This window comes from Saccoglossus kowalevskii, chromosome 19 (assembly GCF_978046115.1).
Source record: "Saccoglossus kowalevskii chromosome 19, keSacKowa6.1, whole genome shotgun sequence".
NCBI classification, from domain to species: Eukaryota; Metazoa; Hemichordata; class Enteropneusta; family Harrimaniidae; genus Saccoglossus; species Saccoglossus kowalevskii.
The window spans coordinates 7,537,299-7,556,086 of record NC_140659.1 but is presented as its reverse complement, the minus strand read 5'-3'; the positions used below and the strand labels follow the sequence as shown (position 1 = coordinate 7,556,086).

At 39.2% G+C, this 18,788-nt stretch overlaps 1 protein-coding gene across 2 annotated transcripts in view; it reads right to left on the bottom strand.

The window, feature by feature from the left end:
* The window catches only part of LOC100378139 (uncharacterized), a 65,461-nt gene extending 57,647 nt beyond the window's left edge, over nucleotides 1-7,814 (bottom strand). The window contains exon 1 of one of the 2 annotated variants that reach the window (XM_085493877.1): nucleotides 7,263-7,814. In XM_085493877.1, coding sequence (XP_085350003.1) covers nucleotides 7,263-7,761 — 499 coding nt within the window. In that variant the 5' untranslated portion in view covers nucleotides 7,762-7,814. The remainder of the gene's footprint in view (nucleotides 1-7,262) is intronic. The other variant, XM_002739790.4, reaches the window with a different exon arrangement.
* Nucleotides 7,815-18,788: the final 10,974 nt, after the last annotated feature.

The following is an 18,788-nucleotide window of genomic DNA, read 5'->3' as shown; positions in this document are numbered from 1 at the left end:
AAAACATTCCTCATTGAAAAAGTTCTGTTTCTTATCCAACTAAATCTCATTTTAGACATGAACATGGTTTATTTGAACAAGGTACATCATTTTTTTATTTAATCTTTTTATTTTCTTTTTATTTAATGCTATGTGAATATTTTAGCAAATTTTTTATGTTATATTGACTATTTTGAAATGGGTCTTTTAATGAAAAATTCCATATTAATAAGCTTTCCATAAAGCTGTTCCCCTTTCAAATCAAAACTGGAAGGCAAGATTGATATTCTTTTCTCTTCTATCCTACATGGCTTGTGGATACCCAAAAATGACTGACAACACATTGCTATCAAATTCACAATTTTGCAATGATTGGTGAAAAGGTTTTCAATCTTTTTTTGCACAAAATATGTAGGTTACAGCTTCATGGAAAAAATAGTAGGAGTACAATATAAAAACTATTGATGTCTTTATTATTTTGAACAAAAATTACTTATTGTCTCTGTCTTAAGAAGGATGAGAGTTCTCTCTAAAGCTGTGTGTGAGGATTTTTCTCTCGACTCATGAGTTACTGAATATGTAATGTCCGTCTCAACTCAAATCTATCTTCTCAATATATATATATATATATATATATGTTACTTATCTCATTGTTATGGTAATTATGCTATACAGCATTGAATCCCAACTCTACAGTGTTCTACTGATGGGCCTATCCCAACTTCCATCAAGTCTTTTACTCTCTCAAAACTACACACCTCTGTGAACTTCACCACAAATTGCGAATCAACTCAATTGCATTCAGGTAAACGGGGGGAGATTATAGGACTTAAGAAACAAAGAGGAAACAATTTGCAGAAATAGGGGAACAAGATGGTTGAACTGGAGTGGATGGAAATGGGAACAGACAATGAATGATCCAGGGCAAAAATGCAGCGACCTAGGTGGCATGTTTGAGATCTAGGGCAAGAGTAGCACAAGGGATTACAGGAGGTGCTGAAGTGGCACTGATCCACAAGAGAAACTTGAAAGAGGACAAGCTTTCATGAAGTTAACAAAAGTCATCCCCTCAACACTGTACCATTCAAGTTCTCCAATAGACCCATTTCAATGGTGGATATGGTAAGTAATTGTCCCACAGCCATTAGTAGAGCGTGTGAAAATATCAGGTTTAAGTCGTTAATAAGGTTCCAAATAATAGAAGCTACTGCTACACATCATTAAAAAAGGTAAATTTCAGTACTTAGCAAGAATCTTATGGCAAAAAGGAATATCTTATTTTGAGTGAATGAAGTGTACATGAAGACATTTTATTGTTGATTGTTGTCAGTTATGCATCTTTGATCTGATCTTGCAAACAACTTATGTTAATTTAGAATTCTAATTGTTTATGAATGGTGACAAAGCTACGATATACAAATGGTGACAGGGGCTTACACACACGCCCTATCTGACTTTTTGACTTGTCTTTTACATTGGAGGCAACCCATGCAGCGTCCTTGAGAAATTGACCGATGATGCCAAAAGATCAGCGTTATAAAAAAAATTGTAACTCGTACATTAATTAAGTTTTTTTTCTTCTGCTTAGTAATTTCATTTGAGATCAAGGGTTAAACTTTGCTCAATATGATTAAATATTTAGCAGCAGAATGCAGCATGAGCATATGAAAATCAAATTTACGATACATGTTTTTAGTGGAATAGTTTAAACCCACATGTAATACAATTCCCAGTTACACAGGTATGCACTGCATTCCAATTTTAAATTGTCTCACTGGACCCTCATCAAAGACTGAAAGAAATCAGACACCACTCCTAAAATTAACTGTCTATCACTATAATGGGAATTCAGAAACTGACCCATACATTTAGATATTTCAACACAAGTCAATATGAAAACCTAATGAACAGCAATCTAGTTACTCGAAGACATATTGACAATCTGGTTTTGTTTCAATGGTGTCAGGATAACTCAATATACTGTTGAAGCTCGGGATAATTTAAAACATCAGGTAGCTAGAGACTTGGTTTCAAACATCACAATTCAGATTCTAAATGTGAGTTAACATGATATGAAGAATCAAGTTACATCAGCATTTAAAAAAAAATTATTTGACAATGGTCTCCAGTGTTTGGAGTCACCAGCCTACAAAAATGTAGAACAATATATCAATGCATTTGGGGGGGCACATGATATATTGTATTTGCTCTATTAGTAGACCATCACGTAAATTACAGATGTAATTCTAAAATCAAATTGACTGTGATTCAAGAATTTAGCTTACACCTATCTGTTGTAAAAGTTGTAGCTTGTATTATGGCTTTAATGTAATACATGTATATATAAATGTTTGTATGATTCTATTTGAGATGCACTTGCAATAGAGTAAATACGGTATTTCCATAAATGCACAACCATGGAATACAAAAAATTTGGTGCAGTAAATACACATATCCATGGAGATGTCCCCCATGGAATAGATTCCAATTGAAAGCAAGTGAAAGTAAAATAAATTAGCATAAACTTGTCAAGTTTCATCAAGTTTCATTAAGCGACAGTGTCATTACATTCATTACGTGCAGTGTGTCAACAGCCCAAAGTGGAATTAATATCTTAGCAGAGGCAAATAAACGATGACCACGAATGCAATCAATGGATGATAGGAACGCGACCATAATGCGATAAACAAACTACCTGAATGCAATAAAGTTTGGTAGTACGTGTAAATTCGAACCAAATACCAGAAAGGTCAAATGAAGTTACACAACCAAACAAAACAACCACCGGTACTAGTCCAAAGTGCGATTACAGATAATGGAAACATGACTTGATGAATGACCATCAGAAGACAGAAGACGTTGAAGAAATAAAAAACACTCAGACAGACATAGCCAAGATTCCAGAAACTAAAATAACAATTTGTGTAATTTTCACCATTCACACTACATATTAGATCTGCTTTAAAAACAAAACAAATTTTAGTTTGCCTGGAAAATCACATACAACCACACAAACATAAGCAATTTTTAACAGGTGCAGTGTCAAGAATACATTCATTAGATGCAAGGACAGGTTATTGCATGGTTCATCAAGCATAGATAAGGATCTTGTAGCACTTCGATTGGGAAGTTTAATAACAAAACTGTCGACAAATTGAAACTAATACTTCTAGTGAAGCTCAACCGATAAAGTTTCCCAGCAGTAAAATTGCAATCAATTACATGTGCTATTTTGGAACCTTTTTTTTTTTTTGCTGACGAAATGAAGTCAGCATGGAATTTTCAGTGAGAATAAAAAAAGTTCATGGTATTGAAAACACAATGCAAACACACATACAGGTAACCAATATAATGGATCATTTTATGTGACGTCACTATATGTATTTGTATAACGGGAATCGTTTGACAAGGCACCAATACAACCACAAATATCTAGGCAACAGCATTTGAAATACCGAACATGCAAAGGATCTTTACAAGCACATACCTAGAAGATCAACTTTCTTGAAATTTCTGGAATTTCATAAAATCAAACTAGTAGTAACATTTTAGAATAGAGCTTAGTTAACACAATGACAATCACAGAATACGTCTTTATAACCACAAGTCAGCATTTTACCACCATCCCTAACTAAGTAAACACCTTGAGTGACCAAATAATGCGATATGTTGCTATAGATTGGAAAAAACGTGAAGTGAATTCCAAGAGCTCGAATACGTTTGTGTCACATATGCGCAAAGAAAAGGTCAAACTACTGGTCAGTGATTTGACTCGTAACAGACTTTGTGCCAAACTTTAGCTTTTTAAGGTTCTATTTTAGGTTCCAATGTGGAGTCAGCTCAGAAACAACAGTACAATAAATGAGAAGGGTAACAATACAATACTTTCAGCACATCTCCCAATCATAGAAGGGGCAGCTGCGGTCAGCAGATTTTAAAGCAGTATTGTCTGTTAGATTCTATTGGAAGCTCTTTCCTTACAAAGCGATATTTGTCATATAGCAATTAAATGTAACAGTCACGTTATTCACAGGAGATCCGGGTCAAAAGCCTCTTGTTGAATATCACAGAGTATCTCCATAGTTATGATGGATTTTGCAGCATATTTGGATGTCATCACTAAATTGCATGCACACATTTTAATTGAATCATATCACCATAATACAGAATCAAAAATTAATGTGTAGAATTTCCCAAATAGATTAGTCAGTGCTGGTGAAGCATACCAAGAATTTGCAGTTGCCCAAACAGAAAATACCTTAGTTGCTGAGCAGTGAAAATAATCAGGATACAACGCTGATAATTTACGAATGTGTATTTGGTTCATGACCAAAAAACGTTGTATGTTACATACAACTTACTAACAATAATAATAAACTAATCAGAGAAATCTGAAAATTCCTTGATAACTTTTCAAAAAAGGAGAACAACCAGCTGCCTCACAAACAATTAGCTAATTTTTATTCAATAGAGCCTTCTTTTTTTTTGGTTCTGTCATGATTTTCCTTTTTCTTTTTTTTTTTATCTTTATAGTCATATTATCAAAATCTCAATGAGATACAAATAAAGATTACTAATACAACATCATAGTTATCATGAAGTATTGCATTCTATGTTGTGTGGGTCCCTTATTCAACACGTCACAGAGTGACTGTGCTATGTTAAATATTTTCAATATTACAGTAACTTGTACATGACACGGTAGATATGCAGAAGAGAAAAACATGACCAATTTCACAATCACAAAATCAATATTTTCAAAAAACATTTGCACTTGCAGTTACATGTTATCTGTAAACTACCCAAGTTTTGCAAATCTGTCGTAAGCTTTATAAATATTTCATTGGAGCTGAAAATGTGCTAGCATTTTTGTTTGTGAAACAGGTGTTAACAAACTAACAATATCACAAATTTCTTGAACACATGGAACCCCAACTTAAAAGGGACAATCTCATTAAACAGCTAGGAGTGTAGAAAGTAGAATGTCTTGATTAATGAATGTAAGCCCTGGAATATGTTTTTCGTGATCACAATCTACTAACAGTCATGCAATCTCTTTTCACAAAGAAAGGGGGTGGGTAGGAGAACCTTGTATGAATGTGTTTAAGAACACAAAGAGACCCTTATTAATTCTAAACAGTGACCCCCAGACAACTGTAGGTTGCCCACAGGTTGCCTATTCTGTTTCTAAAGCCGATCATAAAAGAGTTCCAACACTACAAAAACAAGATTTAATGGTTAAGATGCTCCATTGACGGAATCCAAGGCAAGTGCACATAACAGTAAAAATAATGGGACATATGTTTATTCGTAAAAAAAAAAAAACGTACAAGAGAGAAAAACACTTGTATAGTAGGCCTGGTACGTAGATAAACAAGATTGGGTAGATAAAGTGGAAAGCTTTGAAAAACATAAAAACTGAAATATCTATAAGACATAATCTGCACTAATTTTTCCACCAAAATGTTTAAACACATTTCATGTATTTTTTCGTGAGTTTTAACCCACTGACATAACCTATTACCGTAGTTACTATAGGTCTTTCTTAAAAAAATTGAAGAAAAAGACAAAACATTATAATGAAAGATGAAAATACTCCACTTTGACATTGAAGTGGTTGAAAAAGTCAAATTAAGAGCTGTGGTAGACTGACTGATAGAACCAGGTGATTAACAGTAGTGGTATCAACAATTACTCATTACATTGAAGACACTAAATGCAGGTGTCTCCTTACATTCCACAAAGCTTTCGGGTATCAATCAGGCTGAAATTAAAACAGCCTACGTCAATGCACAAGCTCATACACTGTGAAACTGCAATTTGAGTTTATAAATAATTTATAATGTACATGCTTTGGCTGACTTCAGTGTATCAAGTTTGACATTTTTTTATTAATTGTTATAATGTAAAATTGACTTTTGTATATGTACCGGTACTTTGTTATGCATACTGTTGTGAAATAGCAATTTGGTAATCATCCTTGAACCGACTCCCACTAAAAATGTAATAAAAGACAAGGTCAATAAAGGTACACCATGGGACATGGTCAATATTAACAGTTTTTTAATTTTCATATAAGTTGAACAATGAAGTAAGAAGGGAGGAGCAGATCAAAAGACAACAATGCACCCAACAAACTTTGTGGGGATAGTTACACAATAACGACAATAAATACCTTTTTCAAAGGTAAACTCGGGGAACAGCATGACCTCTCTCAATTAAATTATTGACTGCTTAATGTTTACAAGCAATCTTAAAACATGGCTTCAGGAACAACCCCCCCCCACACACACACACACACACACACACACACACACACACACACACATAACTAAAAATTGAACTTATAATACACAGGACTAGAATTTCTGATAAATTATGCAAGTCAAAAAATGTGAAGGGTTTATTTCTGTTTCTAGCAACTACTCGTAATAACTGTTTTCTCGTGACTAAAGAACAGGAAAATGCGACTGTGTGGGGCGGAAAGTCAGGTCACATACCAGGCATATTTACAAATAGTTTATCATGTGGGAGGCTTTAGACAATCTAGTTGCTGCGGTCAAAGACTGGGATAGTATACAAACAGAAAAAAAAATGTGGAATTTTGAGACTGTCGCGTTTGTTGGCAGTCGGTTTACGGTGGAGACGACGCTGTCCATTTACCTTCACATTTTTCGCAAGTGTGAATTCTAATCATTTTAACTGTCCGTGTCCCTTCACACGATTCCAGAGATTTTGTTTGCGTGGTCACGGTCTCGCATGAATACACTTTATTAAATGTACTTGCCCAAATACTGCTATACAGACACCCGACACCGTTGTGACTGCTTTCGTTTTCAATTCGAAGCACAACGTGGTAGCCAGCACGCCATTTTTTAGGTTTCTTATTCTTAACACACACCGCAACATAAAATGGGTACCTATGCGTTTTTTCAACTCAGGGGTGTACACCACTGCAGTTATTGAAAACTAAGACAGTCAACTAGTACTGGGAAAGCGTTGTCTGCTGCGATTCAATGGTGACATTACGTTTATATGTCAAAACAACACTTGCCCATGTGGGAACAATGATAACACAGGGTAACGCCATGAATACAAGCGTGTAAATCATCGATGCTTGACGCGAAGTAAAAAAAAACTCTGCGCTGTACCACGGTCCAGAATGCGCGTGCAGGAATTTCGCATCGAAACCGTAGCTATTTCCTGACGGGATTTTTAAAACATGACAAGGCTAGCGGCAGAACTAAGAATGAGCACAGCTGGTTGACAGTCGAACTACTTACCACAACCTTCGCACACAATTTTGCGAATCGCTCTAAGTTCGTCTTTTCCGGACGTTACAGGGTTCGAGTCCACAACATAACTGTCCCCGGTTTCCGCGCTTCCTTCATCGAGGCGAATGAAAAAAAAATATTTTTCACCTATAAGTAGTTCGTCTGCATTTATAATACATGGTTGTTGCGTTCCGAAGCCTAAGATGATAATTTTTTCCTGGAGTGTCTGATCTGGTTTTATGACTTTCTTCGTTTCCACTATCACAGAGTTGTTATTTATCCTTTCAATAATTCCTTCAATCACTGTGGTAGCTTTATAGGCCTTGTGATCAGTGTTTAACTCTGTTTCCGGCGTACACGCCAAGCAAAGTGCGATCAAACTGCACAAAATGATCACTGATAAGTTCCTTTCCATCTTTCGGTGCGCATGAGTCCAAGTCCTGGGTGAAAATGACCCGAAATAGAGCTGTACAAGTCCATGAGTTGCGGAGAGTAGGCGTACATACATTCGCGTTACACGCAACTCTGGAGCTCAGGGAATCACCTCAATCGGAAGTGACGTTGCTTAGCCGTCACCGGAAGAACAACTACGTCACTTGAAGTTTTGCTCGGATCCGCACTTACCTGCCAAGCCACTCAACGCAATGTGATCGCGATTTTATACGCAGGGACTTCAAGATTATTTAATCGAGTGGTTTCAATTTTTTTAAGGTAAATTAAAGGGCCTAGTTGAAAAATTGTTTCTCCAATACCGTGATACGCATGGGCGTGACCGGGGAAGGATGCGTGGGTTGACTGATTGATGTTCCGGTGGCATATTTCGACTGTGATATCACACATATGCCGCCGACAGCACCGGAACAATGAAAGGGGAATTCACACGAGTTCCAATATATAGTGGGTTTGCCGTCTGTCATTATTTGACAAACAAACCATTGGTAACAAAAGGTGGTAAAAAAAAGATATTTCCACAACGAGCACAAGTGTTCCCAAATAGGTGACACATATTTTTAGATTTTGCAGGTACATGTATATAGGCGAGGCTGTTATTTATTTTGCCTCGCCCACCCCAAGGTTCCGATCCATATTGGGACAAAGGTCTACGGCGCTCGAATTCGGACACGTGTCACTAAAGCTAACTAGCAGAAATCCAAGGGTCACATTATTTTATTTTTGGTAGGAAAGAATCACACGATACCCGATAGTCGCATTTTTCTTTTGTAAATTTCGCCGAGAAAAATAGTTTGCAATATGAGAAACATCCTATCTCCCGGCTATGGTGGTAATTAGAAATCTCTATTTCAGAGACTGGTTCGTTAGCTTTTCGCACGCAAGAAGTTTCAGAAAATCAAGTTTGTTTTTCTAGTATTACTGGAACGCCTACCAGAAAAATGTCTCGTTTTCAAAATTGCTTAAGCTATCCTGTAATCACAGTGGGATTCATAATGGCCCGACCCTAATTTATACTTTTCTGTTGGTGTCACCGACGTACAAGCACGGGCGTCCGCCGGTGATGATGTGGATAGGTTACCTGTGTGCAATAAGTTGTTACCCCTCGGCGTGCTACGCTAAACGACTGTAACTAATGGGCGGTAGACTATCGAGTTAAATAACCACGGGCCTCGTATGTACAAGTTACACGCTGTTAGTACTTGTAATTTGTTACTACACATGTAAATGATTACGTCTGGAGGTGTCACCATTTCAAGCCTTGTTGCACAAAGTTCTCAATAACATCTGTAAGATGATGCCTCGGCCGTGGTATCAAGTGGAGCAGTCAAGTATATAACTCGATGCTCCCGAATATGTCTCCCCGGAAGTCACAGTATCCAGGAGATCATGCCGTTATCCAAGTAAAAAAAAATTACTGAGCAAAAACACACCTCTTAGTAGGTCGATAAATTGGTCGCACCCAAAGTACGAACTGCTTGGAGTTTGGATGCCCTCGTGTTTTAGACGAAAACGAACAACTCAATTTTTGTCATCTATTAAACTCCGTAGCAACACATGGTATGGAATGGTTGGAGATTTAATACAATTTATATTTTTTCATCCAGTTGTTAGAATATTTCGTCAATGAGCAAGTTTTAACCGTTGAGCTGTTATTACGTCGTTGCCGTCATCTCTGTCTCGTGGCTGGTAGCGAGTGCTCGGGACGCAAGTATGAACTGAATAATTATAAGATATCGCCCCTTGTAAGATATCGCCCCTTGTTAAAGATACATGTGCTGGTCAAATGTTTCTGTGCAATGACATCATTTGGATAGTCAGTAGAAATCAAAGAAAAAGTGTCCCAGTAGGTGATCTCTGTTTGAGTTGACCAATGCGAGCAATTCTTTTCAGAATCCATGGTGCGACTCATTATTTCGGCCTAGGTAGTAATATTCCGAAGGGGAAAACAAAACATTCCGGAGGAAAAATAATTCTACTTAATGTGTTCAGGCGAACGATCTGCATACAACCATGCCCTGAAAAGCATACATACACAGTCTGATTAAAAATCAATATATGTATAAGTTCATTTTAATAGGCATATTGTATTTCTTATTGATTTTGTTTATCCACAATATTTTTTTTAAATGATGCAGATTGAAGTGGACGATGGGAGAGCACATTGCAATAATCTATTAGTTGTATGAATTTAGCAAGTAAAACAATTAAACCGGTGTTACTGTTTTTTATTATCATTATAAATTTATATTGATTGTTTATTTGTTTAAATTAGCAAAGTCTGTAATGTATTCAGTTGTTCCGTTAAATAAATCATGTCTTTGGTTTTTCTAAAGGGATCATGATACTATGACATATTTCTGAATATGAATCACATATCAATTCATTCTCTGTTTTTCACGGTATCATTTAAGCCCCAGACTAGGATTCTATTTTTAAGTGAAGATGGCGGATGGGTGCTTCACGTGATTTCCTTACTTCCTGACATCTAACAGTTTAAGCGTCGAAGTTTTCGCGACGTGTTCGATGTGCGTCCCATGCGATGTAGACAGCGCGTGAAAATGATACACTGTTTGTTTACTCCACACTGTGGGATGACTGTGGCATTTTAATCCTTGTTGGTTTGAATCGCAGGGGACGAGTTGATGTGCACAACCCTCAATCAAAAACTGTGATTCCAACAGAGGAATACTGCACCGGAATTTGCAGTCGAACAAAAACAAAAACGCCAAGGAGAGTGGTGTGTAGTAGTAGACATATCGAACCAGCCACTGGGCTACAAATGTACATTCTGATTTGAGCCCGTTGTGACTAAATACTTCATCATAAACATCTTATACACATTATGGGTCGACTATCCGAAATCATGGTATTTAAGTGACTGGAACATTGCTGAAAAAACTGCAAGCTAGTCACCGAGATAACAAAATGCAGCTAACTAGAAGGTGATGAATAAACAATTGTTGGCAAAATTTAATAAAAAATACAAGACACAAAAAAATGCACAGATTACATGTTTGACTTCTTGTGCTTTATGGAGGTCGTTCATCATCGTATTTTCTGAGGTAGTGTTCTACACCAATATATATTGCTATTTTTAACTGCAACTCCTGTGCTGGTCAATTGTCAAAATACCATGTATATTTTGTATGTCATCTGTTTTACTTTGCTCTCATATTTACTGTAAATTATAATGTTTTATCGTAATTTAATATCGGTAAAATTATTATAATATTGTCATGACGTGTACCGAAGTTCAACTTGGAATCAGTGACCTCTACGTTCAATCAGTCACGATCTTTTGTCTTTTTCACTGAATCAAGTCCGAGATTTGACAAACCGTCCAATCAATATTACGCATTGTAGGCTAGAACTCGCTCAAATATGAATGACTTTTCATATTTTCACAGTAAGTGTCGTAAAAACAAATACTGATATTCTATGTAGGGTATGCCATCATATAAACGAGAAATGAGAAAACAAAAAATATTAATTATCTTGGTCGGGAAGAGGAGTGATTTTTTAGAAAAATACAGTTGTACAGAGAATGCAGTTTTAATTAGACTGGATGATATTTTGGACCAATTTTGTTTTTAAAAGTGTTGGAGGCTCGATTTTCGGAGAATTACTAAGTTTTAGATCGATATTAGAATGTGAGATCATTGGATTATCGAAGATAATTGAAATATGGAACAATGAAACACCGCTGTATCCAGTGCGATTTTGGATTTCTTGAATAATCAGAGAAATTATTCAAGTTCAGGTCGATATTAGACAGTATATGGGACTGGAGTTGGATTTCTTTGAGTCTTGAATTTTCAAATAATAAGTTCGATAATTTTTTTGATAATTATCCGATTAAAAAAAAAATGCAATATTTTCGCCTTCATGTATTTTCTACAGCTTCCGCTTCACCCACGACAGCAATGCCAGAATTCACCGAGCCGATGCTCGGGAAGTAAGCATTACTTCGCTTATGGTTTCCTCTTTTGAAAACTAATGAGTGGGTTGGAGCATTTTGGACAAATATATATATATGGATAAAAATATATTTGGTCTGTAACCTGTGTTCTAGCACTCCTGTTGTATCAAAAAACTATCGTTATGTCTAAAATTTTGTGAAGGCTATTTTAGGTTTGAAATGTGTCATCGACCATCGCTCGCTTGGAATGAACGGTAGCAGTACGTATGAATCCCGCCAGGTGGTTGAGGAGGATTGTGGGTAAATCCCCAAATCATGATGTCATTACGCGACGTGTTGGTTTAACGAACAAACCTAGGGGGTCACTACAAAGAAAGAATGTATTCTTTCATATATAACTAAGGGTCCAATCAAATTCTGAGTACTTTGTTCTTTTCTGTTCCGTACGTTCTTTCTCAAGTAGATTATGTTGCACTGATGATGTTCAATTTCTTTTTTGGTTGAAAGCTCCCCCATGTATAGAGATGTTTATTCGACCTCATACAAGCAATGTGACAGTAAGGTGTCTTAATTAGTATACACATTAAGAAAGTACAAGTCTGAAAAGTATATGAATAGATTCAGACTTTGAAAGACAACAATGCTTATTTTCAAGTCATTCACTACCAAATCACCGAGCTACACACATGAAGCTCCATACTTCATACACCACCCCCCCAATAACTTAATGAACTAACCAACACCGCTCCGAACGTTTGCACTGGTGGGGGAATGTGTTATGCATTGAAATATATATTCAATTATACATATATTCCACATTAGAAAACATTCGAATTATAACGTTCATAATACAGAAAATAACAAAATATAAAATGAATGAGTGAACGAGTAGTTTCAGTAGTTTGTTCATGGTATCTTTAACCACGATTACTAGTAACCGTGTTTTAACTCATATTAGGTAAAATTACATTATGATCACGTGCATGAAGATATGAGTGTCAAATGAAGATGAGATGAAGTCTGAGGAGGGCCAGTCACCAACCACAAGATAGTAACTAAGGGGATAGCCCATATTTGGAGGGGTGTCTGAGGAGGGCCAGTCACCAACCACAAGATGGTAACTAAGGGGATAGCCCATATTTGGAGGGGTGTCTGAGGAGGGCCAGTCACCAACCACAAGATGGTAACTAAGGGGATAGCCCATATTTGGAGGGGAATCTGAGGAGGGCCAGTCACCAACCACAAGATGGTAACTAAGGGGATAGCCCATATTTGGAGGGGTGTCTGAGGAGGGCCAGTCACCAACCACAAGATGGTAACTAAGGGGATAGCCCATATTTGGAGGGGTGTCTGAGGAGGGCCAGTCACCAACCACAAGATGGTAACTAAGGGGATAGCCCATATTTGGAGGGGTGTCTGAGGAGGGCCAGTCACCAACCACAAAATTGTAACTAAGGGGATAGCCCATATTTGGAGGAGTGTCTGAGGAGGGCCAGTCACCAACCACAAGATGGTAACTAAAGGGATAGCCCATATTTGGAGGGGTGTCTGAGGAGGGCCAGTCACCAACCACAAGATGGTAACTAAGGGGATAGCCCATATTTGGAGGGGTGTCTGAGGAGGGCCAGTCACCAACCACAAGATGGTAACTAAGGGGATAGCCCATATTTGGAGGGGTGTCTGAGGAGGGCCAGTCACCAACCACAAGATGGTAACTAAGGGAATAGCCCATATTTGGAGGGGTGTCTGAGGAGGGCCAGTCACCAACCACAAGATGGTAACTAAGGGGATAGCCCATATTTGGAGGGATGTCTGAGGAGGGCCAGTCACCAACCACAAGATGGTAACTAAGGGGATAGCCCATATTTGGAGGGGTGTCTGAGGAGGGCCAGTCACCAACCACAAGATGGTAACTAAGGGGATAGCCCATATTTGGAGGGGTATCTGAGGAGGGCCAGTCACCAACCACAAGATGGTAACTAAGGGGATAGTCCATATTTGGAGGGGTGTCTGAGGAGGGCCAGTCACCAACCACAAGATGGTAACTATGGGGATAGCCCATATTTGGAGGGGTGTCTGAGGAGGGCCAGTCACCAACCACAAGATGGTAACTAAGGGGATAGCCCATATTTGGAGGGGTGTCTGAGGAGGGCCAGTCACCAACCACAAGATGGTAACTAAGGGGATAGCCCATATTTGGAGGGGTGTCTGAGGAGGGCCAGTCACCAACCACAAGATGGTAACTAAGGGGATAGCCCATATTTGGAGGGGTATCTGAGGAGGGCCAGTCACCAACCACAAGATGGCAACTAAGGAGATAGCCCATATTTGGAGGGGTATCTGAGGAGGATTAGTCACCAATCAAAAGATGGTAATTAAGGGGTACCTCGACACGCTTGAAAGGTGTCTGAGGTTGGTCAGTATCCAATAACAAGATCGTAACTATGAGGGGGGGACTCAGCAACTTCAGAAGTTGTCTTAAGAGGGCCAGTCTCCAATAATAAGATGATGACTAAAGATGGTATCTCATAAAATTTGGGGGTGTCTGAGACGGGCCAATCTTCAATCACAAGATTGACATAGGAGGGTAACTCATCAACATTGTCTGGTGTATGTGAAGGATGGTTTTAGTTACGAAACCCATGAGAACTAACGCCACGCAAGTTAAATAAAGGGGGATTAGTCACTAACCCCAAAAGAGCTCAATAAAGGAGGTGTTAGCTACAACTACTGGGGTCAATGAAGGAGAGTTAGTCACTAGTCATTGAAGGATTCAATGACGTTCATGATTAGTCAGCAACACCTGGAGCGTTCAATGAAGGGGATTAGTCACCAACCATTGAAGGCTTCAATATAGGGGATTAGTCACCAACCATTGAAGGCTTCAATATAGGGGATTAGTCACCAACCATTGAAGGCTTCAATAAAGGGGATTAGTCACCAACCATTGAAGGCTTCAATAAAGGGGATTAGTCACCAACCATTGAAGGCTTCAATATAGGGGATTAGTCACCAACCATTGAAGGCTTCAATAAAGGGGATTAGTCACCAACCATTGAAGGCTTCAATAAAGGGGATTAGTCACCAACCATTGAAGGCTTCAATAAAGGGGATTAGTCACCAACCATTGAAGGCTTCAATAAAGGGGATTAGTCACCAACCATTGAAGGCTTCAATATAGGGGATTAGTCACCAACCATTGAAGGCTTCAATATAGGGGATTAGTCACCAACCATTGAAGGCTTCAATATAGGGGATTAGTCACCAACCATTGAAGGCTTCAATATAGGGGATTAGTCACCAACCATTGAAGGCTTCAATATAGGGGATTAGTCACCAACCATTGAAGGCTTCAATATAGGGGATTAGTCACCAACCATTGAAGGCTTCAATAAAGGGGATTAGTCACCAACCATTGAAGGCTTCAATAAAGGGGATTAGTCACCAACCATTGAAGGCTTCAATAAAGGGGATTAGTCACCAACCATTGAAGGCTTCAATAAAGGGGATTAGTCACCAACCATTGAAGGCTTCAATAAAGGGGATTAGTCACCAACCATTGAAGGCTTCAATATAGGGGATTAGTCACCAACCATTGAAGGCTTCAATAAAGGGGATTAGTCACCAACCATTGAAGGCTTCAATATAGGGGATTAGTCACCAATCATTGAAGGCTTCAATATAGGGGATTAGTCACCAACCATTGAAGGCTTCAATAAAGGGGATTAGTCACCAACCATTGAAGGCTTCAATAAAGGGGATTAGTCACCAACCATTGAAGGCTTCAATAAAGGGGATTAGTCACCAACCATTGAAGGCTTCAATATAGGGGATTAGTCACCAACCATTGAAGGCTTCAATATAGGGGATTAGTCACCAACCATTGAAGGCTTCAATAAAGGGGATTAGTCACCAACCATTGAAGGCTTCAATAAAGGGGATTAGTCACCAACCATTGAAGGCTTCAATATAGGGGATTAGTCACCAACCATTGAAGGCTTCAATAAAGGGGATTAGTCACCAACCATTGAAGGCTTCAATATAGGGGATTAGTCACCAACCATTGAAGGCTTCAATAAAGGGGATTAGTCACCAACCATTGAAGGCTTCAATAAAGGGGATTAGTCACCAACCATTGAAGGCTTCAATAAAGGGGATTAGTCACCAACCATTGAAGGCTTCAATAAAGGGGATTAGTCACCAACCATTGAAGGCTTCAATATAGGGGATTAGTCACCAACCATTGAAGGCTTCAATAAAGGGGATTAGTCACCAACCATTGAAGGCTTCAATAAAGGGGATTAGTCACCAACCATTGAAGGCTTCAATATAGGGGATTAGTCACCAACCATTGAAGGCTTCAATAAAGGGGATTAGTCACCAACCATTGAAGGCTTCAATAAAGGGGATTAGTCACCAAGCATTGAAGGCTTCAATAAAGGGGATTAGTCACCAACCATTGAAGGCTTCAATAAAGGGGATTAGTCACCAACCATTGAAGGCTTCAATATAGGGGATTAGTCACCAACCATTGAAGGCTTCAATATAGGGGATTAGTCACCAACCATTGAAGGCTTCAATATAGGGGATTAGTCACCAACCATTGAAGGCTTCAATAAAGGGGATTAGTCACCAACCATTGAAGGCTTCAATATAGGGGATTAGTCACCAACCATTGAAGGCTTCAATAAAGGGGATTAGTCACCAATCATTGAAGGCTTCAATAAAGGGGATTAGTCACCAACCATTGAAGGCTTCAATAAAGAGGATTAGTCACCAAGCATTGAAGGCTTCAATAAAGGGGATTAGTCACCAACCATTGAAGGCTTCAATATAGGGGATTAGTCACCAACCATTGAAGGCTTCAATATAGGGGATTAGTCACCAACCATTGAAGGCTTCAATATAGGGGATTAGTCACCAACCATTGAAGGCTTCAATATAGGGGATTAGTCACCAACCATTGAAGACTTCAATAAAGGGGATTAGTCACCAACCATTGAAGGCTTCAATATAGGGGATTAGTCACCAACCATTGAAGGCTTCAATAAAGGGGATTAGTCACCAACCATTGAAGGCTTCAATATAGGGGATTAGTCACCAACCATTGAAGGCTTCAATATAGGGGATTAGTCACCAACCATTGAAGGCTTCAATAAAGGGGATTAGTCACCAACCATTGAAGGCTTCAATATAGGGGATTAGTCACCAACCATTGAAGGCTTCAATAAAGGGGATTAGTCACCAACCATTGAAGGCTTCAATAAAGGGGATTAGTCACCAACCATTGAAGGCTTCAATAAAGGGGATTAGTCACCAACCATTGAAGGCTTCAATAAAGGGGATTAGTCACCAAGCATTGAAGGCTTCAATAAAGGGGATTAGTCACCAACCATTGAAGGCTTCAATAAAGGGGATTAGTCACCAACCATTGAAGGCTTCAATAAAGGGGATTAGTCACCAACCATTGAAGGCTTCAATATAGGGGATTAGTCACCAACCATTGAAGGCTTCAATATAGGGGATTAGTCACCAACCATTGAAGGCTTCAATATAGGGGATTAGTCACCAACCATTGAAGGCTTCAATAAAGGGGATTAGTCACCAACCATTGAAGGCTTCAATATAGGGGAATAGTCACGAACCATTGAAGGCTTCAATAAAGGGGATTAGTCACCAACCATTGAAGGCTTCAATATAGGGGATTAGTCACCAACTATTGAAGGCTTCAAAGAATGTGGATTAGTCACCAAGGCATGGGGTTCAATGAAGGTGGATTAGTCACCAGTCCACGGAGGGTCCAATGAAGGTGGACTAATCACCACCCTCTGGAGGGTTCAATGAAAGGGATTAGTCACCAACCCATGGGGTTCAGTGAAGGTGGATTAGTGACCAAGCCATGGAGGTTTCAATAAAGGTGGATTAGTCTCAAAGCCATGGAGGTTTCAATGAAGATGGATTAGTCTCCGAGCCATGAAGGATTCAATAAAGGTGGATTAGTCACCAACCCATGGGGTTCAGTGAAGGTGGATTAGTGACCAAGCCATGGAGGATCCAATGAAGGTGGACCAATCACCACCCTCTGGAGGGTTCAATGAAAGGGATTAGTCACCAAGCCATGGAGGTTTCAATGAAGGTGGATTAGTCACCAAGCCATAGAGGTTTCAATGAAGGTGGATTAGTCACCAAGCCATGGAGGTTTCAATGAAGGTGGATTAGTCACCAAGCCATGGGGTTCAGTGAAGGTGGATTAGTGACCAAGCCATGGAGGGTCCAATGAAGGTTGATTAGTCACAAGCCCGTGGGGCTTCAATGAATGTGGTTTAGTCACCAAGCCATGGAGGCTTCAATGAATGTGGATTAGTCACCAACCCATGGAGGGTCCAATGAAGGTGGTTTAGTCACCAACCCATGGAGGTTTCGATGAAGGTTGATTAGTCACCAAGCCATGGAGGTTTCAATAAAGGGGATTAGTCACCAAGCCATGAAGGTTTCGATGAAGGTGGATTAGTCACCAACCCATGGAGGGTCCAATGAAGGTGGATTAGTCACCAAGCCATGGAGGTTTCGATGAAGATGGATTAGTCTCCAAGCCATGGAGGTTTCAATGAAGGTGGATTAGTCACCAAGCCATGGAGGGTTCAATGAAGGTGGATTAGTCGCCAACCCAAGGAGGGTCCAATGAAGGTGATTAGTCACAAGCCCGTGGGGGTTCAATGTAGGTGGATTAGTTACCAACCCATGGAGGGTCCAATGAAGGTGGATTAGTCACCAAGCCATGGAGATTTCGATGAAGATGGATTAGTCTCCAAGCCATGGAGGTTTCAATGAAGGTGGATTAGTCACCAAGCCATGGAGGGTTCAATAAAGGGGATTAGTCACCAAGCCATGGAGGTTTCAATAAAGGGGATTAGTCACCAAGCCATGGAGGTTTCAATGAAGGTGGATTAGTCACCAACCCATGGAGGTTTCAATAAAGGGGATTAGTCACCAAGCCATGGAGGTTTCAATAAAGGTGGATTAGTCTCCGAGCCATGAAGGATTCAATAAAGGTGGATGAGTCACCAGGCCATGAAGGTTTTAATGAAGGTGGATTAGTCACCAACCCATGGAGGGTCCAATGAAGGTGATTAGTCACCAAGCCATGGAGGGTTCAATGAAGG